The sequence below is a fragment of the Lissotriton helveticus genome, chromosome 5_1, assembly GCF_964261635.1.
Source record: "Lissotriton helveticus chromosome 5_1, aLisHel1.1, whole genome shotgun sequence".
In the NCBI taxonomy this organism is placed as follows: Eukaryota; Metazoa; Chordata; class Amphibia; order Caudata; family Salamandridae; genus Lissotriton; species Lissotriton helveticus.
In genome coordinates, this window is record NC_136065.1 from 1,224,287,476 (window position 1) to 1,224,301,230 (window position 13,755).

Here is a 13,755-nt window from a genome sequence, read left to right on the forward strand (position 1 = left end):
AGCTCGGGTGGGGAGGGAGCTCATGTTCTAATCCTTGTCAAATACAGTTTGCCACATTAGATAAAGGGAGACACTGACATCACTTATTACTCCTCTCTGATCTACAATGAAGGGCTTTGTGTGACGTCAGATCCAATGCACTGCTGGGTATACATGCCGCATTATCTTCAAACGTCTCATTTCTTTCTGCGATGTTATCCTTCACGGTCTACATTGATTTCCGAGCCTTCCTGTTATGCTTCGTGCATTCATCTGAGGCATCGCTCTGCACACACCAAGAACCAAGGAGAAGGAGAGCTCCTTAGAGTGAGTGTCTTGAGCATCCCAAACATGAGCTGCTGCACACAGAGTAGTGTGGTTTGTACAAATGGCAGCCACAAGTGTGCCACCTACCATGTGCTGTTTGACCCATGATTAGCAATGCACCACATGGGCCCATGTTTTGATGCATGTCTATAAAACACCCTCTGAGCACCAGGGGGGAGCAGTATGGCTGCACTCGCTCAGTAGTAAGTATTTCTGAAAATTCCCGTTTCTTGTGATCAGCGATCAGTACCCAAACTCAGAAAATTGTTCCATCACCACTGCTGGCCGGCGAAAAGCCTTAACCCTACAGTGACATACCACTGTGTTATTCTCCTGTGCCAGACACCCACACCAAGAAACCAAGGCGGCTGCAGGCTTTGTATTGGGATCGGAGCCTTACGGTGGCCAATGATTATCAAGGACGCACATGCAGCCAACCACCACCGCTTAATTCAAGGGGACTCCAGCGATTGGGTTGGGCAGGTTACTTTAAATGGTGGTTGAGCCATTCATTTCTGTTGTGCTGTGGACCTTGGGTTGAAAGAAGTTCGGAGCTTTCATCCTCCATTATGGGTATTCCGCTTTCTAACCACACCCTCTCTAGTTGGACTGGGACAGAAAATCCCTCAGGGCCCCGAAATAAATGTGGCCCCCATCAGAGAGCTAGAAAAGTGACCTACATTCTGCAACTCGGGGCCATTTTGAATTTGCAAAGGCATGCTATACCGATGTTTTGCAAAGTATGGGAGACTGCATGCCTTTGTGGCAATATTAGGAAAATTAACAGTAAAAACGGGCCCTCCAGAATAATAAAACAGGCCCACAAGTAGCTAAAAAAAACTGTCCACACGCTGACTTGTTTGACCAGCCCTTTTGGGACTGCTACATTTCCCCATAGGCTAGTCCGACCCTTCAGAGCAAGAAAATAAACATTTGTGCCCATAGGGTGACTGCTTTTCTCCCTGAGGGCTTATAGGATAGAAAGACCCAAGCCTCAGACATATATTGAGCCCGGATTCCCTCCTAACCTGAGACTCTGTAGCTGGGGCATAACTCCCGCCTTCAGACCGACGACCTTCAAACTCATTCACAAACACAGACCTTCCACACACAACAGGACTACTTGTAGGAGCAAACCCTTGTCCCGCTCAATGCAAAGAAGCTTTGGCAAAGCCAACAGGTCTCGGCTATACATGAGCTATTGGCTTTGTCAATGTGGTTTTGCCATGTTGTACACCAGTGTGGCGTCTGTACAACATGGCTAAATGTTAGGTGTGTGGAGTGTCCTAGAGCGGAGTAGGGAGGTAGAGTGTCGTAGACTGGATTTGTTGGAGAACAGTGTCGTAGAGTGGAGTAGGGGGGTGTAGGCTGTTGTAGAGTTGAGTAGAGGGGACTAGAGTTCAGTGGCAGAGAGAGTAGTATAGTGTTGTAAAGTAGAGTGGCATGGAGTGGGGTGGAAGAGGGTGGAGTGGATTGAGGTAGTGGGGTGGATTGGATTGCAGTAGATTGGGTGGATTGGATTGGGGTAGAGAGGGTTGGATTGAGTGGGGTGGATTGAAGTGACTGGACTGATGGGGTAGATTACATTGTGGTGGATTATAATGTGGATTATATTCAGGTGGACTGGATTAGGGTGGATTGGGGTGGGGTGGGTTGGAATGGATTAGGATGGTGTGGAGTGGGGTGAATTAGAGTGGAGTGGAGGGATGTTGACTGAACAGGGGTGTGGATTGGATTGGATTGGAGTGGGGTGGATTGGATTGGATTGGAGTGGGGTGGATTGGATTGGAGTGGGGTGGATTTGAGAGTGGTCGGCTGGATGCACGTCTACAAGCGCAAACGGGCAAAGTTTGTACCTCTTTTCCCTTTTCTAGATACATGTTTATTTTTCTGCTTCATCATACTATTTTTCCCTCGCTAAGATTTCGTGCTACGTCACCCACAGTTCTTGCTCCAAGTCCTGGCTGAGCTGTTTCTCACTTTACAAACAGTCCTCCTTTGTGTGCCCAGCGCCCCGGGCTTGCTCTAGCTGCACTTGATTGTTCAATGTCGTTCTCCTTTTGGCTGCTCGTGGCATCTGAAGTTCAGTGCGCAGAATGATCACTGTCCCCTCATGCTGGGGCACTTGTGGACCAGAGGGGGACTCCTCAGGAGGCAGGAAGGTCCTTCCCTTCAGGCTGACCCCTTCCAGCTCAGTCCCATGTGGATGTGAGAACAGGCAACATGTATCTCAGAAAATACCCAGAAACATCAGCGAAAAGCCCAAAAGTCAACATTCACGGTATAGCTTTCTATTTTGTGGAGCACTGGATAAGCGTCCAGCACCAGCCCAGTGAGAATCTTTATTCAGATTTGGTGCAGTCATTCTTTCTGAAGCAGGGTTTGCTCTTCTGACTTTACTTTAGGTACCACATAGTGGTAACCGGCTCAGCTGGCCTTTTGTTTAAGGTCAGCTGAGGAGAGTTAAAGCAAGGAAGGGGTGTGCGTAAGGTCACATAGGTAGTCAGTTCATGCGGCCGTCATGAGAGGGCCATAAACACAACTAAGACCTCTTAAACTATGTGGTAGTGGTAATATATATACCTGAGCCCCTTTACATGTCCAGTGAGACCGTTCAATATCTAGAAATGCTACAGGTACGTAGGCATGCGGAGGAACATTTGAGGTAGGTCCTGCATGCAGGAAGTTTGAGGTAGGTTCACACCGGGTAGGGGAAGTAGACGTTGTCTCGTTGACTCTCTCGCCAAGAAGGAAGCTACCAGTAGAGAGTCTGGGAAATACTCCTGGAGGACGAAAGGACGGGCACTCGTGCTCCTCAACCAGAGTCTACATTTTGTATGGTAGCTCACTATAGCTGGTACCTCACTGCTCTGTGATTCAGAGACTAATAGTTGATGAAACTAACTAACACAAACATTGCAAGGGGAAACGCAACAAACACATCTTGGAATGTTACTGCTGCAAGTGTCTGGGCGCTCTAGGCTTTTGTGCAAACCACCACTGCAAACACAATATAAATTCCCACAAAGTATCCAAGTGCTTCTGACTGTTAAATTTCAGGGTAGGATAGGTCTAATAACCAAAGCAATGTGCCAAGGGGAGCTCTCCCCCAATCCTGCCTCTCCTCACTCTGACTTTCCAGTGGTCTTGCACCTGATCACCGTGGGGTCAGAGAACAGCATTCTCAGAGGGTGGCAGCAAACAGAAGAGTCTGCATGTCTGCATTTGAATCTGGTGGTGGCTCTATGTGCCTTTTCATATTATCTTCAACCAATATTGAAACATAATGATGAGCATCATTTTGCCTGGCGTTTGCACTTCGATTTCTTACAGTGTTCATTATCAGAGGTGAAACTAGCTACTTTTTCTACTGAGCAACTTAATTTGAGAGTTGGAGCCACAGATTAGGAAATGCAAGTATTTAATGCTTAAAAATTGTAGAGCTAAAATTGTCCACCTCCAGGGGCGGTGCCTCCATTGTGGCATTGCCCTGCTTATTTTTTTCCCCCTTGGCCCCTAAATTAAATGTGAGTTGACTGAGTGATTCTGCTGCGTCAGGCCCGGGCTGTATCCCTAAGGGCAGGACCTGATTCCTGGGAAGCCATTGCGAGTCTGAGGGGCTGGGGCTTATAATATTAGTGACTGACTGACACTAGCCCCAGAGTTGGGACCCGAGTGCGCATGCCGAGTTAGACGGCTGCCTCTCTCCAGCCAGCCCGACATGTGACGGCTTTGAGTCTCTCTCCACCCGCACATATTGGGGCAGCGGTTGACTCATAGGAGTCATAGTCGCAGCCCTTGGGCTCGGTAATGAGCGTTGAGGTTGTCTGCCCCAGCCAATCCAGGTGCTGCTGTAACAGGAGAAGCAGCGTCTGGATTGGCTTAGAGATGCAGTACAGTATGGGTTGAGATGAGGCTGTCTCTCCTTCCTGCGGCATGAACTGAAGAAAAAGAGCTGCTTCAGTGCTTCGATTGTCGTGCTTAGGTGAGTGGGTTTAACTCTGGAAATCGAGTGAAGGAATGACACTATTCTCTCGGATTGTTTTGGATATAGAAAGACATTTAAGTGTATGAGCGCGGTTCCTAATGCCAATGATGGTATACCCATATGTAGTGTGATTGTTGAAGTTTGTGTGTTTCCTCTGCGAGCATGTTTGTGTATATGTAAGAAAGTAAAACTTTAAGTTAATATAAACCATAATGTGTATCCACTTTTTGCAGCGAATGGCTGCACGGGTCGTGTTTGTGTTTTAAAGCAGACGAGGGTCACGCCATCATGAACACCATTTGATTTAACAATATTGCCGTGAAGCTGCTTTTCACGATGACATTCTGGCAGGAGATTCATACATATACCAGTTATTAGCTAGGAAATAATACACTAATTCCCTGATATTATTTAATGGATTTCAGACCCTAAATGCTTGCCTCTATCCGCTGGTTGTTGCAGAGAGAGACCCCCTGCTCCAGCTGGGCTCGCTTTTTCACTGGAGTGGATGGCGGTTGCATCCTCTCTCACCTCTCCTTGGCCATTCCCACAGCCTTTAAAAGGGTTTGAGGTGAATTCCCCCTCAGCCCCCAGGCTGACTATAGGAGAGGCTCTCCCACATGCAGGGCGGCGGCAGGAAGTCCTCCTCATGGAGGGTCCACCAGGGAGCGTTGTCCAGCACGTAAGACAAAAGTAATCTCACTGACCTCTACGGCTCACACCCATTGGCGGCTGACATGTACAGAGGGTGGTGGGGCAAGGTGGACAAAAATAAAAGAAAGTAAATAAATAAATAAGTAACTACACTTTCCTTCCTGGTGCAACGTCCTCCTCGCTCGGGTCTTCAGTAGGCAGGTTTCAACGCGGGACCCAGGAAACTGCAGTAACAAATCTCATGCAGCATGAAAGAAGCACCAGGATTGGAGGGAGCTGCCTCTTTCGGCACTCCCAAGGACACTGGAGCCCTATGCTGTCTCTAACTCGGCTGTCTTGGACAGCTGGGTTAGAGAGATTTAAAATGCGCATGTCTGGCTGGCCGTCGCAAGATGTTACGTTATGTTATGTTAAAACGGATCTTTTATAGCGCACGGCTACTCCATAGGAGTGTCCCGGCGCTTTAACAAAAACCCGAGAACGAAAGTCCGGGGCAGATGCAAGGGCGAGCAGGAAAATTACTAGATGAAAAGCCATGTCTTCAGCTCCTTCCTAAAAACCAGTAGATTACTGATTTTCCTTAGAGAGACGGGTAGAGAGTTCCAACATCGAGGTGACAAGTATCGAAAAGAGTGACCTCCAATTCTAGCCCGCCTGATGGAAGGAACAGAAGCCATAGCCAAACTGACATGCACACTTTAAATTTGAAGTGCCCTGCCCATCACTGCTTTCATCGGCAGCTGCCTGACTGGCAGCAGCAGAAATCCACGCCCTCGTCCTGAGGGTCAGCTCGGGACGGGGTTTAGAAAAATAAAACGGTAATAAATTAACTTTATTACCATTTTATTTTTCCATCTCTGGGGGCAATTTAATTAGTGGGGCGACGTTCCACCTCCTTAACTGCGGAGTCGCCCCTGCTCACACCCCCTTCAGGCACCAGAGGGCTCCTGGCATCTGCAAATAAAGCCCGCACTTAAGAGCCGGCGATGCTTCAGTAACACTGACTCCCTCCCCTTGGGCTTACATGACAACGTTTAAATATATAATGATGCCACTCACTCGTGTTCTGGCCTGGCTGGCTGGGCGTATTTCCACTCAACTCCGGTTACCCAAAAATAGAATCTACATTATTTTTTAATCATAGCTGTTTCAACTTGAAACAACTATGATTAAAAAAGAATGTTGTTTTCAACCCAAGAGTAGCGTGCGCTGAGCCAGGCTATTCATTAAGAGTAATGGGACAGAACAGCGCAGAATGGAGGTGTGGGCTGGCAGACGGCCCTTTTGTTTAGAATCTTCAATAAATCTGTCCTGTCGGTTACGGGTTACTCCATTTTGCATGATTTGAGCCAGGCCAACGTAAGTAAGAGATTGAGCATATTTTAAAAATTGAACTTGAATCATTATGCTCGGTGCATTAGCTCCTGCATCAAGGGCGGGCTGGCTGTACCGTGCACCAGAGGTTCCAGGGGGCTGGGGGGACGGTTTTGTTAGTGGGGGCTTGTTTTGGAGCAGTTCAGCATTTTTAAAAGAACTGCAGAGTTCCTTGTATCCAACATTTCAGACAACAATGAAAGTGGCAAGATAATTCTGGTGATTAATGTGCCTGCTGCAGAGTTTTGTCTGGTGGCAGTTTTGACTCATCTAAGGTAGCACAGAGGGTTAATCTGCCTGCTGCAAAGAACGTATAATTTGCAGATCACAGAACAGTATTTTATTTGCAATGCTCAGTGGAATACTGCTTTTATCACAGAGATCCTTTTGTTGCTTTGCAGTTCATAAGTTACAATCGCAGTCTAGCACATTGAGCTACGAACTGCCATCAAAGAGCTGCAAGCATACTGTCCGGACAAACAAATAAACCAGACACTAACTCACTGTCCCCCTTTCTCCACATGTTAGTCTTAGAGGATCTCCTACTTACGTATTCTCAGCTTGTATTTCATATATCTGTAGTATGGTATGCCAAAGTCCACTTTCTATGACCCAAGAACCAGGGTCGGATTGGGAAGGCGGGCAGTCGGGCATTGGCCGATGGGCCGGCGCCTAACTGTCACCTGTGGGCCGTTTTTATTAAGCTGTGTGTCACCTGACCCACAGAGCCTTGCAATCTTTGGCAGCCCCCCAGCCAGAACGCGGTATTGTAAGGCAGGCTGACTATCAGGACAGGGACTTGTGTCACTAGACCTCAGTTTAGCCCCTGGAGGCTGCCCACACCCAAAAGCAGTACCCCTTCTCCCCTGCTGGGCTGTCAAACAGAGGCGGGGAAGGTAGAGTAAAACAGCCTTCATTGTCAGGTGATAACGGCTGATGGCACATCTTCACTTCAACCCCCATTGCCCCCATTCCACCCCTGACCCCCCCCCCCCCACCTCCAAGCCCGGCCCAGAAGCTTTGTTCTTTGCTTCTTTCCACCTCTACAAGGCCATCGTCCTGAGGCTATAGTGGGCTGGGTAGGATGTGAGTGTGAAGCGTCCAGAGGCCTCCCTGGAGGCCAGTTGTTCTTCTGGCAGTTTTTTCAACTCACCCACTTGGGTTCCACCCAGCCCAAAATCACTGTCTTTCCCCTGGCCCCTTTCCCACTAGGCCTTCACATAACATTGAGGCCTTGGTGGATGGGGAGGGAGAGATTATTCAGGGGCCTTTGCTGTGGGACAGGTGTTGTCTTTTCAGCCCCAGTGTATTTCTGTGCTGAGTGTAAGGTGGTGTGTGGGGGGGGGGGGGTGAGGGGGGGGGGTGAGGGGGTGTTTGCATGATAATCAAAGACAAATCTTTATGTAGAATAAAAACCTTTTTTTTAACATGGCTTTTCTGCTTTTGTTAATTAGACGATCCGTCACAGATCATTAAGGCAGCATTCTTAGAAATCAATATAAAGTACATTTGCCTTACGTTACATGTTTAATACTGATTAGGGTGAAAATACCGGATTTTGGTGATTTTTGTCATTTTCGTACAGGCCAGGATTTTAAAACTCAATTCAGAACAGGTGTTGTGGCCTTTGGACCATTCTATTTCACCTTGCCAAAACTCAGTGCTCCTAGTTTTTACCCATTCTACTGGCTCTTTAAGCTCTACAATGTTAAAATGACCAAACATTTCTATAAACGAAAGCCCAATGAGACTAATCAATTGGTGTTTAATGAAACGGCACGCTACGGGAATGTGGGCCACTTTTTGGGGAGTGCCCGGGCCAAATTGTGATCCCAATCCGACCCTGCCAAGAACTACTCGAGATCTTTGTAACCAAGGTACTGGAAATAAGCAGCTTTACAGGAGTAAATTCTGTGGCATGCTTGACTAAATTCTTCGGCGTGTAAAAAAGGGCTCATTATGGGGAATGTTTTGTGAGTTAACTCAATTTATGTGGCAAGTTGTATGTCATTTTTCCATGTTTGGGAGTTGATGCAAACCAGATTCCAATGCAACTCTTGGTAGTCTCCAACAGCTTTGGCTGCCCTCTGCGCTCTAGATATGATGTAACTACAGCTACCTACGTCATTATCATATGAAATCTCTTTATTGGTGTCATAACTACACTTTCACAATTGTTTATTAGCCTTCTTGCCTTCTCACATTTGCTTGAAAATGCACCATTTGTCCACTGTTCTTTCAAAGTTTTCTAGGAGGGAGACCCTCCTCCCCACCCCGAACCCCATTTATAACGGTCAAGCTCTCTCGCAACGTTTGCTCCCCACAGAACACTCTGAACTTTTACGTTTCACCACTTTTAAATGTCACCAGCCGCCACTGCCACCACCTCTAGTTTATTACTAGAAAAGAGAAAAATATATATTTTATAGAACTGCTGTCAAACTGTTAAACGAGGCAGGTACAGTTGTATAGACACGTGTGCAATAAAAACTTCCCAAGCTCTAATATTGAAGCTTGACCTGGAAACCCTTTCATTGCCAATGCCGCATGCATCACTACTTTTTTTATCAGATGTCTTTAAACATAAAAATCATGAGTACAACAGACTGGAAGGGATCTTTACATCCTACACCTTCGATAGATGGGTAAAGTGTTTCTGCTATAGGTCTTCCACTCTTTATTCGACTGAATTGGCAAATGCCATCTTCTTGTTTTTCTGCTGTTCTAAATGTTCTATAACTGACAAATTGTGAGAGACGTCAACGCCTATAAATCGTGTTTAACGTGTTCTAATCTATCTGCATTAATATAGATATTTTATGTTTTCTTTTTTGAATATACAATAGATTTACTTTTTGAAATATTTATAATCAAAAAACCGATTCTCTGGAAACTCAGGTAGGGCTTTTAAGCCTAGTGGAAGAGGCAATGGGGTCCAATCAAAAACCACCACATCGTCTGCAAGAGCAACCTGTGAAGGTAAAGAGGGTGGGTTCTTACTTAGCCCTTCAAAAATCTTATTAAAGTCAACCACATAAAGTGTCCGTGGGTGAGTCGGAGATTGTCAATCACATGCTAAAATGTGAAATGTGAAATCTAGATCGGTTACAAGGTAACTGCTGTATAACGACCCCTGTGGCACACTCCTGAAACCCAGGCACGATTTTTATAGCAATCCTGCTGAAACATTTAGGGAATCCACAAATGGATCCTCTTTCGTAGCAGCGATTCTTTCACCCGGTTCAAAAGGCAGATCACTTTTCTTATGTTGATGGTAAAGGAGAAGATGGCTCTTCCTGTGCAGCACTTCTAGTGCAGGAGGTAGCACGACCGGAGCAGCATTACCACTCCGTTCACCTTTATGGCAAGCCAGACTAATTTCCAGATGTTACAGGTGGAGCACAGACATTCCAGTCAATGCAGCAGTAGCATTACCAGTAGACCCAGGCGAGTCACGATATCAATGCAAAGTAATTGTTTTATTTTTTTATTAGGGGAGAGGATGTGACATAACGTCTAGAGGAGCCTACTTGAATCCCTGTGGGAGACTTAACATCCATCCTGGTGATTCTGAGCAACTCACGTAATTTCTCTGTGCCGAAAAATGAAAGTGTCCTTCTGTAATGCAACTGCCACTCATGTAAAGTGCTCCGATACCTTCGTGTCGTGTTCGCGCTATATAAAACTTCAACAAAAAGATATATATATATATATATGCAATCAGTTTTTCTTTTCTTTCCAGTGCATCGCTGCTAGTCCCTGGTGAGGAGGTGACGCTTCCTGGCCCGCCAGGTGTGGATTTGTCTTCTCCATCTGCTGAAGGCGTGGAAGTGCCTGTGGACGTACTGAAAGGCGAGGGTAAACTAGCTCCCCATCTGCGCTCATTGGATTTGTCATTCCCTGAAGCTGCTGAGTTTCTTGTGGAGGTACCGAGTAGCGAGTGCATTGAATCGCTTCATCCACCTCTGGATTTGGGAAGATCTTTATCGCCAACTGACGCTCTAGAAGAACTCTCCGAGGCGCTCAAGGACTGGTGTGAGGAAGCACCTTGTCTTCCGCCTTTGGATTCAGGGTTCTCCTTGGTGCCTGCTGAGGCTGCAGGAGAACTTGCTGAAATATTGAAGAGTGTGTGCTTGGAGGCCTCTCACACTCCCCCTTTCGACTTGGAAGTTTCCTCTCCACCTGCCGATGCTGTGGACAGTCCTACAGTTGTAGTGAAAGCCATCCAGAGCAGGTAAATGAACCATGTTATCTATTGCCAGTGCTGTTGTGGGTGATTGGTGTTCTTCTGTGGATAGGGTCCATAATGCACATTGATACTATAGCTTGAGTAAGCGTAGTGGGCTAGTAGGATGCTGCTGCTGCTGAGGAGCCTGAGGTAGTGATTGCACGAGGGTTCCTTCAACGAGCATGCGCAGGACCGATGGCAGCATCACGTCTTGGCTACTTGTCTTTCTGCTGCTGTGAAAGGGTAAGGACCATGTTCGATTTGCTACAGAAAAGTACACAACAAAAGTTCCGATTTTTGTAATTGCATATCAATAATATCACAATGTACTACAACCTCGATTGTCTTAACACAGAAGTGGTCAGTGCTCCTTTTGGCCAGCTGGATGGTTCTGATTGCGTCTAGGTTGGAAGGATGGCTAACTGTGTCAATCCACCAAGCTTAAAACCTGTGACCTGCACGTTTCTAGATATATCCCTGCATCTGATGCATTAATCTACTGGGTTTTCTTACCAGTCTGTATGATCTCGAGGTAATTGTGTAACTTTTTTTTAAACACATTTTATTAAGATTTTCTTCCATATCTTCTTACAACTCAGATTATATAATAGAGGCCTGCAAGCTGTTCATAGTTACAGGGTATCAATAGCTTTAGCCGGTCATAGTATCGTACAATTTAGCATGTATATATCTCAGTATATTATTGTGTTATGACATCCTCTGGGATACCTGGCATACATGACCCTTTTATTTCCCCTATATAACCATTATCCTGGCTAGTACCATGGCTGAGTCATGACTTCTTGTACCTGTAAAATCAGTCAACTACCCAGTGGTGTAGGAAGGGGGTGCGGTGGGTGCGGGCCGCCCTGGGAGGGGGTGACAAAATGTCAAAAATAGGTGTTTTAAACACATATTTTTGCCATTTTGTCACGCCGGGGGTGACAAGAAGGTTTCCACACTGGTACCACCTGACCTTGCTACGCCACAGCAACTATCCAAGTCCCTCCCCACTCCCTAGGCATGCCTTAGTGTGATGTGTCTCTATAGTTCTTGCCCTATGCGGGTTTGTTCGGTGCATTCGTTTGATAATTATCTAATGTTGGTTGTGTTGCGGTAGTATATTCATGCTCACACTTGATCTCCTTCTCCCAAGGTCCGTTCCTGCCCTCGTCGATTGTGTAACATGGTTGCAGAGATCAAAATACAGATCTTGCTTTTGACAACAGCCTTTTATTCTTGGGGACCCATGCTGTCCTCATGTGCACAAGAAGTATGGTAACACAGCTTGTTTATCCATTTAACATTCCACCCCTTATCTGAAGTAAATACAATTTGGAAGCATAGGAAGCTGTAATGTGTTATGGGTTCAGGACGCACAGCTGTCTTGCTTTTGACAAATAAAGAATCAGGAGCTAGACATTCCATAAGAGACCAAAATACAATATAATTAATAAAGAAGACATCCTTACACACATAGACTACAATGAAAACCCAATCGGTACAATTACATTTACAGATCATAAACCTAGAAAAAGCATGCAGATTTCTTTTAGATGTTGCTGACCTATTAGAGAAAATGTTCATGGCCCTAAAAAAATCTGATCTCCTGCCTCTGAATCAGATGCCAGGTACTGCCACTGGACTCCCTGCCAGGATAATCTGACTTGGATGAAAAGAGGATCTGATGCAAACTGGTCTTCCTGAGTAGATTTAGACACCTCATTAAGGAAGTGCCACAAGTCCCTGTTCTTTTGCACTGACCTTTCTGCCACCATTTAGGACAAAAGCAATGTTTGACATTGTCCTGCCCAGACAGCAGTCAATTCTGGAATTTCCTTGGCGAATGGCCATTTTGAACTAACATTTGTTCTAGTGTGGTATTCATCTAATTGCCATAAGGGGAGGGTGTTGATCTGTAGTGTCAACACTCCTACACCAAAAATGATGACTGGTAATTTCATGACCCATTGGTTTGATAACAGCTACCTGATACTCTATCAATCTGTGGCCAGATTGAAAGAGCCTCATCTCTTGCCCATGCCCTCTGTCAGTTGTCCATAATTGTAAACTGCTTTTACATGATCGTCGCTTCCTATGGGTGTCACTTGTTAATCATACTTTGGACTGGGGAAGAGTGTGGTACAGCCTAGTTTTCCCAGTAAGAGAAAGTCCTATACCATGTAATCCTGTCGCTCATTCAGGTATTAATCAATCTATTCTCTGGTTGATAGCTAATCTGATAAAGTTTCAAATTTTGGTGTGGTAGAAAATTTATGGAGATAAGGGAAGGATCCCTAACCTGAACTTTTATCCAACTAAGACCCAAAAGGTTTGCCTCAGCCTGTTTCAACCACTTTTACAAAAGGACGGTCCTCATCTGGACTAGCAAGAGTATGATGTGTACCAAAGCTGAGCCCAACAGTGTACCCGAAGCAGAAGAGGAGTAGGAATGAGGACCATTCTTCCATGAAAGTTGTTTAAAGATGCTGTGCTAGAGGAGGGTCGGGGGCTAAGAGCGAACCTGTGTGGAGGAGAAGAGCAGAGTGAAGCAAGATCGTAGTCATAAGTGAAACAATTCACAGAGTCCTTAGTTACAGTTCTTGGGTCTGATAGTTCTTGCTTGCCAAGATATTTATGGAACAGGAAAGCGTTAACATTTCTAAGAACGTCAAATGAAGAAGGCAGAGTTTGCCCCTCAGGCTGGAGTGTTACAAGTTGTGGCAGCTAATGAAGAAGGATTCATTTAGTTATTGGCTGGCCTTAAATTTGAAGTATTAGGTATTTATGGCTTTTAGTCATCTTAACCCTGGAACGTAATGCAAGTATCTAGGTTTGCAACTACGTAGGGCCTTATAGATGACGTAGCTGATGTAAGCATGTACTCTGACTTCCAGTGGAAGCCACTGAAGCTCCTTTTAAGACAGGGTGATGTGGTCAGATTTTCTGAATCCAGAAGTCGGTCTATTAATGAAGGATGTCTTTCAGAAGACGCTCGTGGGAAGTCCAAGTAGGTCTGTGTTCTGAGATGGATGATGGAATAATTGACACGCACAGAGTGAAAGTCTCTGGTCTTGATAAATGTTTTATATTTTTTTACTTAGTGGCGCTGGAGGTTACCTGGTCTCATTGTTTGACCAACCTCTGTATCCATAGTGGCTTGGATGATAAACCATGTGGATATAACCAGACAATTACAATTTTG

At 45.7% G+C, this 13,755-nt stretch overlaps 1 protein-coding gene across 1 annotated transcript in view; it reads left to right on the top strand.

The window, feature by feature from the left end:
• TACC2 (transforming acidic coiled-coil containing protein 2) overlaps positions 1-13,755 on the top strand; it is a 393,192-nt gene that overhangs the window by 214,572 nt on the left and 164,865 nt on the right. Inside the window, exon 9 of the mRNA XM_078643946.1 lies at positions 10,065-10,556. Coding sequence (XP_078500072.1) covers positions 10,065-10,556 — 492 coding nt within the window. The remainder of the gene's footprint in view (positions 1-10,064; positions 10,557-13,755) is intronic.